This window comes from Emydura macquarii, unplaced genomic scaffold, assembly GCF_026122565.2.
Source record: "Emydura macquarii macquarii isolate MOO-44397 ecotype Brisbane River unplaced genomic scaffold, CSIRO-AGI_Emac_v2 contig_2422, whole genome shotgun sequence".
NCBI classification, from domain to species: Eukaryota; Metazoa; Chordata; order Testudines; family Chelidae; genus Emydura; species Emydura macquarii.
The window spans coordinates 19715753-19728225 of record NW_027132559.1 but is presented as its reverse complement, the minus strand read 5'-3'; the positions used below and the strand labels follow the sequence as shown (position 1 = coordinate 19728225).

Sequence of the window (12473 nt, the reverse complement as noted above, 5' to 3'; positions counted from 1 at the left end):
CTGAGTTAATTTACCAACCAATAAATAAAGCAGCAAAATAGATCCCATTCAAATCCACTCACAAGCCCATAACTTTAGTCCTCCCCATAAACTCTAACAAATGCATTTTGCAGCATTCCCTGAATGAAAGTCAACAGATTTGGGCTACCACACAGAAGAGTAATTTCCAGAGCCAAGGAGTCAAAGTCAGATGCTCTACCAGCAGCATCCTCTATAATAGGACTCCAGCTTGAGCATCTTTGCTGACTTCGTATGTGGCCGTATGGACAGAGAGAGAGGCAGTCTTAGGTCAGCCACCCGCTAAAGGTTAAAACCAACACACAATCTATGTGGAGATCAACAAGCAGCAAGTACAATATCTCAGATCTGTTATGTGCTCATTCAAACACCCCCTTGGAAAGCAAATTCTATGCCAAATTCTGTGCCAGCTTCAGACTCTGAATGGATTTAACATGTGCTCTGTTCAGGTTACATTCCAATAGTCTAACTGAGACAACAAAGCTCTGAGTGGCAGTATCAAGATTTGCATCTGAAAGTAAGGTTGAAACCTTCCAGAGAGATGTAGATGAAAAAAGCATCCTTCATAACCACTGAAGTCAATATATGTGTTTGCACAACTGGGGCCTAACTTGCAAACTTGACTAACCAATGGCAGAGAAACTCCCTCCCCCTTTGAGGTGTAGACATTAGGGATCTGCAGGAAAACAGCGTGATTTTGTTAGGTACTATATTTATTGCTACTTGGCTGTGTAGCCACCCTAGGAGTCTCATTTTTTAATCCTCCACCCCTATCTTTATACTCCATCTTGGACCTTTATGTAGTATTCTAATAATTTGGATTCCAGTAAGACAACTTCTAGTCTGGCTGTTTCCAACATTTTTACATTTTGTGGAGCTTGGGGTACTAAGTATTTTGCTCCAGTTCTAGTAAATCAGTGATTCAGATGTCAAAGATAAAGGGTAACTCTACTCTTCAAGAGATGTGTTTTTAGCTTGGATTAACTTTAGGTAACTCAGGTAAAAATAGCAGTGAAGACATGGCAACTCTGCTTTTAACTTAGGTTAGCAACTCAAGTTCAACCCCAGGTTCCTTACACTTGAGCTGCCAAGCAGAATTGGTGAGTCTTCACTGCTATTTTAACCCAAGTTAACGAACCTAGGTGAGCTAACCTGCGTTAAAAACATACTTCTTTCCAGTGTAGACATACCCAAAGTTTTTTTGATTATGTGGTGGGAGTAATGACATGCTACATGAATTCTTATAGGCCTTCTACCTGATGTTTGAATAGGTTTTTTTGGATGATTTTGTTGAAATCATGATTTAGTTGGAGAATGAAGCTAGTTATACATTTAGTTATCCTTATGTGGTCTTATGCCCCAAGTCTGCCTTAAGAGTGGTGATTATGAACATTCATTTTGATCTATAAGTGATCTGAGCAGTCTCTGTATCCACAGAGTTTATATTTGGATTTTGAGGTTTAATAAATAGTCAATGAAGAGAAACACTCAGAATGTGAACCCATAAATTAAACTGCATTTCTGAGTTCAGCAAACATCTGAGGTTTATTTCATGCTTCATAAAATAAAAGATAGAGTCTTCTCATTTGAAGGGCATTGTAAAGAAGGTTAGATCCACAGGCTATGTTTTCCTGCATGTGTTCATTACTAGTAAACTTGACCCAACCAAGGTCTACAATCCAATCGCAATTAAACTAGTACACTGTAATACACATAAATTGAATCAACATTACTGGTAATGACGCATAAGTAGCAAAGCACACAACTTAGCCTTTAGATCCAGAGTGAATTAGCAAATAGAAAAAAAAAAAATCAAATGTTTAAGGAAAAAAGTGCTCAGCCATGGTGAAAAAACAGTGCCAGGTTTAGTTGTTTACTCCTAGACATTCTACTTTTGGACAACTGCTGACTGGAAGAATTCCAAGAGGCAGAAATATAAGTGTTGTTAAAAGGTGTTAATGGATCCTGTAAAAAATTATGTCTTTACAGTTATTTCTATTTCCATCTTTGCAGGGCATAACCTAGAGTATTTTTCTGGTAACCTAAAAGTTTTCTTAACCAAGAAATTCTTGCCTCTTGCTGAACATCTAGACAGATGGCAATCATGATAAGAGATGCAAAATTAGGAAAAATGAACTTATTGTATATTTAAGGAAGTTTTCCTGGTTTCTATAGTTTATTAAATGAAAGAAGTTGAAAGCTATAAGATAACCAGGGATTGGAGAAAAGATTTGTGAAGTTGTTTTGTGGACTCAGTCATAGGCACATGCTAGCCAGATTTTGCACATTAGCACAGTCGGTCACTATACCAGAGACATTTGTCATTTCTTCTGGCCCATTTTCCACATCCTTTTTTCCCCCAGAAACTGAGTTTCCTTGGTAACTATGCCTTGGTAACTATGTTCTGTATCTGCCAGGCACTTCTCCGCTTCTCACTCTGGCTTTCCACGTTCTTTTAAGGTTGCAAAAATCAAGCACTCAAGTTAGGAAATGACAGAATTTAGGCTGCCCTGAAACTTAAATTTGACCTCTTTGTATGTATACATTCAAAACAGTCTAATTACACAACCCTGCTTCATTCTGTGCACAGGGAATGAAGCAGTTGTTCAACATTCCTATCCTCATTATCCAGTTAATAGTTCCTCTCCTCCTTACTGCATACTATCCAAAGCCTGCAAAGAATGGTAAATACATAAAGAAAAAAATGTGCTATTGTAAGAATATTGCTGCACCATGCATCAGTATGGTTTGAACCCTGAACCTTCAGCAGAGCTTGAGCTACAGGACTAAACCATCTACATTAACTATCAGCAGGAGAAGGCTGTTATCCCAGGAGGGATGGGAATGAACCACTGGGATCAGGTGCTAGCTCCAGGTGTGGTCTGGGGAAGCCTGTCCTAGCTTGGCACTCTCTCACTGCTTGTGCCCCAGAGGGTGGGGGAAGATGGGCTACTGAGATTATGATGGGCCTGGGAGAGGGGTTTGTCAGGAGAGCCTGATCCAGCTTCTCTCCCCTTCTGCTCCTGGAGTTCTATATGCAGTGTGTTTTGCAGCTGCCCAGGAGAAACATGGGCCTGGCCTTAGCTGAGAACACATTCAGTTATTTTGGCATAGTGCCAAAATTTTGTAACCACCGCCAGTGACAGAAGGGGAAAATGATTTTCAAAAGTTAGTCTCAGCTAAACCTGAAAGGAATTAAATAGGACAAAGTAGCAGCACTTTTCTGGTCTTGGTTTATCCCTGCCAAAATTTATAAGGCTTGCTGCAAACAATGCTATTTGAGCTTCTCAAACAAATGTTGCAATCATTTATTATAGAATATGTTAGGCACCCCCAGGGGAGGCACTACCAACTCCCCCTATAATTAAGAGTTATGATTAAAGCAGCCTTTAGCCATCAACTCTTGTTTGTTAAACCTTGTATAAATTTTAGTTTCCAGAGAACTAGATTCTGGTGATGGGTTAAAAAATAACTTCACCAGAGCATTGAAATAGCTGTGAAATGTGCTTTAATTAAACAAGACTCAAACCCAAAGCCATCAATTCCAAAATGTCTGTAACTCTAGATTCAGAGAGGTCTATTTTCACTCTCCTGCATAAGGATGAGTAAGATCTCTAACTTACTCCAGGGTATCGAGAGGTACAGTAAGTTGTTTTCAGTAGAGTATCCATAACCTGCCTGACAGTTTCCTCTTTCTTAAAATTTGATTGCCTCATGCCCAGAGAAAAGCCTGAAGCAAGAGGGACTCGGAGGATGACTGTAAATCCTGTGATGTATAGTTTGTTCAGTCCATGGTCTAATCATGAACAGCTTTATTAGATATGGACACAATGGCCTTAGATCAGTCTGTAGCTAGAAGGATTTACTTCCATGAAAATATGGGAATGTTTTGCCAGACTGCCTAGAAAAAACCTATATCAAGTCAGAACATCTGTTTGCCCCAGACTTCTTAAACCTTCCTGAATTACTGCCTTGCTTTTGTATTTGTCTTGGAGGTCCATACAGTCTTGAAGTCAGATGCACAGAAAATGAGACTCCTTGTTGACCACAACAATTTCACATTTCCCCAGGCACACCAGCAGCCTACTTTAATCAAATCACTGTACTTTTGATGCTTCCTGCTCTCCGATCTTTCAGTAAATGACTTAAGTTGTTTATTGCTGCCCCCTTTATCAAAACCCACAAAGGCTTCACACTTGAATAGGTTGGAGCAGTGCAACAAATAAAGTTCGTTAAAAATTAATTCCTCTGTCAGATTCTTGACTGCCACAGCATACAATCACCAGTGGATTGCTGTTGAAGCTCATGCATGGAATAGGTTTTAAATGTTCTGCTTTTGACTGCATTCTGTGAATGGTCTGTATCTTCATGTCAACGTTCCTTTGAACAAAAACAAACAGTTATTCCAGTCAAGTCTGCTTCTCTTGAGCTCCAATTTTGATACTGATGCCTTATCAACAAACTAGTATTTTTGGATGTTCCTATGTATTGGAACTTAAGACATACTGAATATCTCACCAACGAGGAGGATCTTTTTAATCAATGACTAAAACTTTTTAAATTCCACACCAAATATTTTTTCTTGAAATGAGAGAGCTGACAGCTTGGTTTTGAAAGTTCTGTGGAATTTTGATTTGGTTGGTAGGCAGGAACACTCCCCTCCACGGGTACCATGCTCATTAGTATAGCATCTCCATGCTTAATTCACATCTTCTCCTCGTAGCAAAGGCTTATGAAGTTATAGAACATTAAGACATACTGGTAATATTTTATGTGGCATCACAGAAGAGGCAGATGAACCAAGACAGATTTGGCTAAGATCTTGCTCTACCTGCTTGTTTCTGTTGCTGCAGAAACCAGACTAATTTCCAGCTGTCAAATTAAGCCTGCAGAGAAAATCCCAAAGATCACCATTCATTTCAGAGAAAAGTCTCAAGTTTTCTGTGCTAGGGGACTTTCAGTGTTGCCAAAGCTTCTTGGGTATGACAGCTTCATTTCTTTGTGATCTTTCCATAATTTTGCATCTCTCTCAAAAGCACATATCGGGACACTAATAAGTGCTAATTTTCCACCATGACACACTCTCTGCTCAACTCCATATGGTACAGGGACTGCACTAGCATCTGTGAGTGACTGCTGAAAAATCACTATGTATAATCACCACCTACTTCTGAGGAGGATATAGGAGCCCAACGACTACACATGATAGCACCAGAGTGGCATTTTAGTTCCCTGATGGTGCTTTTCTGCAGGAACATGGATAATGGCTGGAGTAGTCCCACTTGAAGGCAGTTGTGGGGGAGGCAATACCTTCACATCACGTTGTATGCATTATGGACACTATGATGGAGCAAGAGAAATACAGCTTGTTGCTTTACTCAGTAGCTCTCCTTGTCTGAAGGTACAATCTTTTAGTGGAGGCCTTTTTTTTTCTCCTCCACAATCCCTCTTTTCCACCAAGATACATTGGAGTCTGCTCCTCCCCTTATAGTTCAGGTAGAAAGGACCTATAATATCTGGCTGAATGAAATCCTGGTTGCATGGGCAAATACTGGCCAGGGTCTCTCACAGGTGTCAGCCATGCAATATGCCTACAGAGACTAGACAACTACACACGAGACCATGAGTCCCACAGGCTGAAATTTCAAGAGGTGCCATCAATCCTTCAAGGCCCATGGCCTATTTTCTCTTTGCTCAGGTCTCTCTCTGCCATCAAGTGTACTGATATTCCACTTAAAGAGATAGAGTTGAGAACCAGCAAGTCCCTTGTAAAGAAAAATGATGTCTCAAAACTTACACTATCTGATCGGGAAACTTATGCTTGTTTGTTTTCCATCAGTGCTTTTCCTAGATCAAGGCCTAGGGACTTAAGACATACTTAAAAAGCAATCAGCTAAAGACCATATGGTCCAATAAATGGTTTTAGGGCATATGTGACTAGGGTCGAAGGCTGTGAAATTAGATCATAAACTCTTTAGGGCAGGAACTACATCCAGTTTTATTTGTACAGCAGAGAAAATGAGGTCATGATCCCATAGGGGCCTCTGAGCACCACTGTAGCCTCAGTGTGCATTCTGTAGCATATCCATAACTAATTTTGAATGGATAGATGGTGACAAAGTCATAGACAAGATTGACATCCATAGTGAGGACAAAGATGGAAACAGTTTCCTGTTCTGAAGCACAACCAATAGGATTGAGATATATTAACAGGTTACTGGGGGAAGTCTGAATTGTAATCATCCATCTTTCATTTTTCTTGATCTAAAAAGGGATATTTTGAGACAAATAGACACAATATACGATAACTGCAATGGTTATCATTTGCATTCTGCCTGACCCTTTATATGTTGATTTCAGTATACATCCAACAAGAAAGAAACCCCAAAGAGATTTTATCTTTGGATCATCAGAGCAAAAATGTCATGCTGAGGCACATGTACTCCTAATAGCACCAGCAACTGAGACAGGGAAAGATTATGAAATAAGCTTCATTGAACAATATGCTTATTTACCACTCAATAGCAGATGGCTGCTTGGTAAGTCTAGAGTAGCAGACTGAGTCTGGGCATATAGAAAGCTAATCAACTGTGCTTAAAAGCAAAGGTATTTTGCTATAATGATTGTGATAATTAGCTTTATTGTATCGCCAACTACCTACTTTTTTAAACTGGGCTTAGATTCCTTAGTATGCAAAATGTCCTTATTTTACAGAATAGTTACTGATAATACATGAATAAGCATAATGCCCTTATTACAGTGGGAAAATAGCCAGAATTTTGCTCTGATTTTCAGTTGCACCCATTTCTTTATTTTTTTTAAAAGTGTATTAGACTGAAAACAGAAATCTGTGATGTACTGTAACTGCTAAAATCATGAAAGGCTTCCTAATCTAGCCACCCAAATTATGCCAATAGCACTTAGAACTCAAAATAGGTACCCTAGCCCAAGTTATTTTCTACAGAAAATAATCTAAAAGAGAAAGAGGGGAGCAGTATTCCTCTGCTACTCAGCACCAAAGCAGGATAAAGATAATGAAAACAGAGGCATTCATTTCTGCTGCCACTATTATTGAAGTGGAATTGTTATCTAAACAGAGAATTTTGTATTTACATAATAAAATTAAAGATCAGGTAAATTCACATAATTGATGTACTGCCAACGTTCTCTCTAATCTTGAGTTTGACCTTTGTAAACTGATATTGTTATAGGTTTGTAATGATTAATAGCAACAGTGTTACATTTTCAAAGCTCTGTTTGATAAAAATAATTAGCCATTCTAGAAAGGCTGTTCAGTGTAACTCAGACTTTTACCTTTATATGGGCAAATCCTTCAGCTGAACCATATGAAACTGGGAATGCCTAAAACATCTTGCTGATTCACTTAAATTAAGGGAAAAAGGAAAATTATTTAGGGGGGAAATCCCACAATCTGCTCCACAGATCCTCCTCAGACCTAGCTCATCACCAGATCCACATCCACAGTCTTAAATGCAGAGATACACCCTGGTTCTCTTGTGCATACCTTTTCCATTCCCATGGATTCCTAAATTGCTTTCAGCCAGGAGACCTTTAGAAAGGCTTATGGACTTGAAGGCAGAATGTATGAGGGACAGAGGGAGTTGAAGTCCTGCTATTACACAGTTCATGTTTATAGTTTTATAAGAATCAAAATGGACCACCATTCAGTACCCACACTCAGATTTTATTTAGAAATGAACTTCTATTTGCACCTTGCACCTGTAGCCACTCTTATTTGGCTAACCTCAATAGAACTTAATGAAACAGGATAATCAATGCCTCACTTTTCTATGCAACCCTTAACCGCTACACATTTCTGGAACCTCCTCCTCAGGTCTCCAAGATACCACTACTATCTAGCAAGATGTCAGGCACATCTCCTATTATAAAAGGATTCTTCACAGTAGTAAGACTTTTTTTTGTAAGTAATCTTATTCCCTCAGAATCAAAACAAAACACAGACACAAACTCAAACCTGACAGCAATAGCTGCCCTTTTGAAGTTTGTGTGATGGAGCTTGGGATCTTTGAGTTAGTGACTAGTGGAAAACTGCTATGTGTTATCGTTTATGGAATTTCAAGGTTCTGGTTCTTGTTTTTATCTCTACAAGGAAGTCACTCTATCCTTAACATTAACTCACTTCAAAATTAGCTACAAGACAAATTTGCAAGATTTGTGACCGGACCCTTGGATTATATGAGAGTCATGTTCTTCATTGCATCTTCTTCACTGAGTTTTATATTTCTTGTGGAAAAAATGCAGATCATTTCTTCCATTGAGCAAATACATCAAGAGTTTTCAAGTGAATGATTAATTTAAGGTAAATATTAGAAAAACAAATTTATGAAACAGGTTATCATTAAACTTAGAAGTAAGATATACTACATTCATTCATAAAATGAGAGACTAGAAACAAAAATTTTCAAAGCACTAATACATGTTTGTCACATTTATTGCCAGTTTCAATTTCTTGACAATTATAAGTTCTTTAGACTTCTCTAGTAAAATATTAAGTCAGTCAAATTCCCAGCTGTATAAGCAACATTGTAAAGCAGTGGTCCCCAAACTATGGGATGCGCTCCTCCCAGGGAGTGCAGAGGAACACTCGGAGGGGGCGTGGCGGGGTCCAGCCCCCACAGGGAGTGGGGAGGGAGCACCACCCAATCCTGCTCTGTCCCCAGCTCCACTTTGGCCCCAGCCTCAGCCCTGCCCCCAGCCATAGCTGGAGCCTCATTCTAGGCCCCAGCTCCTGACTGTGGCTCCTGGGAGAGTGCAGAAACATTCCATTATGGGTTGGGGGGGTGGGAAGGGAGGAAAGGGGGAGTGGGCCACCACAGAAAAAGTTTGGGGACCACTGCTATAAAGCATCAAAAGTTTATTGATGAGTTTCATGTGGTAAGAAGGGAAAGAAAACCATTTTAAAGTATAGACAACGTGACTGTAAACCAAAACAACTTACAGGATGTTTCAGGGACAACAGGTGTACTACATAACTGTAATATTTTCAGGTATACTACATGACTGTTTTAACTCCTTGTTTAAAAAAATGTTTAGACTTCACATTGCCCGTGTCCCTTTAAGTATATTCAGCCTAAAGGAAGGTTACCTTGAGCAAATTTGACACAATGATTGAAGAGAAACTGCAGGCATGTAGCTTAAGGCAGCATTATAACACAGCAGGAGGAATGTCAGCACTTCAAACCTAAAGAAGAAAATATTCAAAATTATCAAAAATGTAACAGTTTAAAGTATCAAAAAAATTTAGTACTTTTCCCTTTTTAAAAGTGAATGTAGAGAATAAGTTAACAAAATATGCCATGCATAGAAACCATTCAAATAGCAAATTTACAGCATCATAGAATCACAAAAAGGTAGGGCTGGAAGGGACCTCAAGAAATCATCTAGTCCAGCCCCCTGTGCTGAGGCTGAATCAAGGAAACCTAGACCAACACTGGCAGGCGTTTGTCCAAACTGTTCTTAAAAGCCTCCAATGATGGGGATTACACAACCTTCCTTGGTAGCCTATTCCAGATCCTTACTATCCATATAGTTTGAAAGTTTTTCCTAATATCTAATCTAAATCATCCTTGCTGCATGTTAAGCCCATTATTACTTGTCCTATCCACAGTGGACGTAGAGAACAATTAATCGCTGTCCTCTTTATAACAGCCCTAAATATATTTGAAGACTTATCAGGTCTCCCTTCAGTCTTCTATTCTCAAGAGTAAACATGACCAGTGTTTTTTAATCTTTCCTCAGAAGTCAGGTTTTCTAAACCTTTTTTTTTTTTAAATAATTTTTGTTGCTCCCCTTTGAGGTCTCTTCAATTTGTCTACATCTTTCCTAAAGCATGGCACCCAGAATTGGACATTATATTCCAGCTGAAGCCTCACCAGTGCCAAGTAGAGGGGACAATTACCTCCTGTTTCTTACAGATGACACTCCTGTTAATACATCCCAGAACGATTAGTTTTTTTCACAACTACATCATAATGTTGACTCATCGAATTTGGGATCTATTATAACCCTCAAATCCTTTTCAGCAGTACTATCAGCTAGCCAATTATTCCTCATTGTGTAGATTGCATTTGATTTTTCTTTAAGTACTTTGCACTTATATTAACCTAATTTCATCTTCATATTAGTTAAATTCAGACTAATTCTCCCATTTGTCAAGGTTGCTTTGAATTCTAATACTGTGCTCTGAAGTGCTTGTAAACCCTCCCAGCTTGGTGTCATCTACAAATTTTAGAAGCCTACTCATACCTCCATTATCCAAGTCATTAACAAAAATATTGACTAGTACCAGACACAGGACTGAACCCTGAAGGACCCCACTAGATATGTCCTCCCACTTTGACAGCAATCCATTGATAACTACTCTGAGTATAGTCCTTCAACCAGTTATACACCCACTTATTGTCATTTAATTTAGACTACATTGCCCTAGTTTGCTTATGAGAATGTCATGTGGGACTGTGACAAAAGCCTTACTAAAAATCAAGATTTATCACATTTACTACTTCCTCCCATCCACTAGGCCAGCAATGCTGTCAAAGAAGGAAATTAGTTCCTTCGGAAATTGGTTCGGCATGATTTGTTCATGACAAATCCATGCTGGTGCCTTCTAACCCTATTATTCCTCTAAATGGTTACTAACTGATTTTCTCAAATTTGTTCCAGTATATTTCCAGGTATTAAAATCAGGTAACTGGTCTATACTTCCCCAGGCTCTCTCTGCTCCCGTTTTTAAAGACAGGGACTATGTTTGCCCTTCTCCAGTCCTCTGGGACCTCAACTGTCTTCCATGAGTTTTCAAAGTAATTGTTAACAGTTCTGAGATTGCTTCAGCTACTTCCTTAAGTACCCTAGAATGAATTTCATCTGGCCCTGCTGACTTGAATACTTCTAAATTATCTAAATATTCTTTAACCTGTCCTTTCATTATTTTGTTTTCGTTCCTGTCCCATCAAGTGTGTTGACTATATGGTCATCATTAAACTTTTTTAAGACTGAAGCAAAATAAATACCTCAGCCTTCTTGATGTCATCAGCTATTAGCTCTCCTTCCCTACTAAAGTAGAGGACTTAAACTTTACTTCATCTTTCTTGTGCTCCCAAATGTATTTAAAGAACCTCTTCTTATTGCCTTTTTATGTCCCTTGCGAGGCGTAACTGATTTTGTGCCTTACCCTTTCTGATTTCGTCACATAGTGACTTGGTATCATATCATTAAAGCTGTAGACAGAAGCAGTTCAATGGTTTAAAGCTGCAAGTCAATGTTTTCTTCATGTAGCAAAATGTAATACAATTAGTTACATGAAAATCTATATTGAGATGAAATTTTAAAAATATGCCTCATGGAATTATTTTTAAACATGTGTAGCAACGAATTCTTAAGATTCTAACTTACCAAGATACCTACTTACAACTGCAAAGTTAGAAAACAACAGATGAAACAAAAGATGGCAGGACAACACAAAGCCAAAAATAATGAAGCTACTTTAAGCATTTTTATGGATTTTCATGAAAGATCTTACTTCAGTTTTACCTGTTTTGTGCTGTTAACATCTCTCTCTGAGGATGAGGTCCACTGTACACAACCCTGGACAAACCATGCTGGGATAAAGCTCCCTCTGTTAGAGCCATGGAACCAATGCTGGAAGGCTAAAATAAACAGGTATTTGAATAAAGACTTCAAAACATTTGTCCTCTTGAAATCTCATTAGAAAGTGGAGTTAAAAGAAAGATAAAGATATATCTTTATCTATCTGTGCATACATTTTGAACCCACAAAAATATCTGGCTGCTTTTTGTGTTATGTAATGTAGCAAGTGCCTTGAAATTAGGAGTAAAGGCTAGGAAAAGACCTAGGAAAAAGCTGGCACTTAAAATAAGCATAAAATTCTTTTAAAAACATGTCAAGCTTAAATGGCCTCATTAGTAGACAACAGCCATGAAAGGTATTGTTTAAAAGTCAAGTTTGTCGTTTCATCATTATGCATAACATTACACTTTTCACATTGTCTTCTTTAACTGGTCTCCTCATAAAGGGAAGCTACGCAGTCCATGTGGTAACAACCGTGCATTAAAGTAAAGTAATGTCACTCACTTCATGATACACTGAAGGTTTGGATAAGGATGGAATTGTGAAACTCAGCACTTTACTATGTCCCTGTTTGTCAACTATTTCCTGTGAAACACACAAAGAGACATCAAGGGTTACATTATTAAATTACTTATTGTGAAAAAATCAAAAAAGTTCACTGTTAACATGAAAGTAATTTTATATTCTAGGGGAAACTGAATTACTTAATTATCCCTATCTACTCTAGAATGCAAATAGCTAGAAGCTTAACGCACTCTTGATACTTCCCCCAAAACTTAGTGTTTTTTCCTATTTATGAATGTTCACTTAAAATAAAGGTATTTGGT

At 38.4% G+C, this 12473-nt stretch overlaps 1 protein-coding gene across 3 annotated transcripts in view; it reads right to left on the bottom strand.

The window, feature by feature from the left end:
- The window catches only part of HYCC1 (hyccin PI4KA lipid kinase complex subunit 1), a 104491-nt gene that overhangs the window by 19266 nt on the left and 72752 nt on the right, over window positions 1–12473 (bottom strand). For all 3 annotated transcript variants that reach the window (XM_067562077.1, XM_067562079.1, XM_067562078.1), the window contains exons 5-7: window positions 12151–12231; window positions 11590–11705; window positions 9146–9241 (exon numbers count right to left, since the gene is read on the bottom strand). In XM_067562077.1, coding sequence (XP_067418178.1) covers window positions 9146–9241; window positions 11590–11705; window positions 12151–12231 — 293 coding nt within the window. The remainder of the gene's footprint in view (window positions 1–9145; window positions 9242–11589; window positions 11706–12150; window positions 12232–12473) is intronic.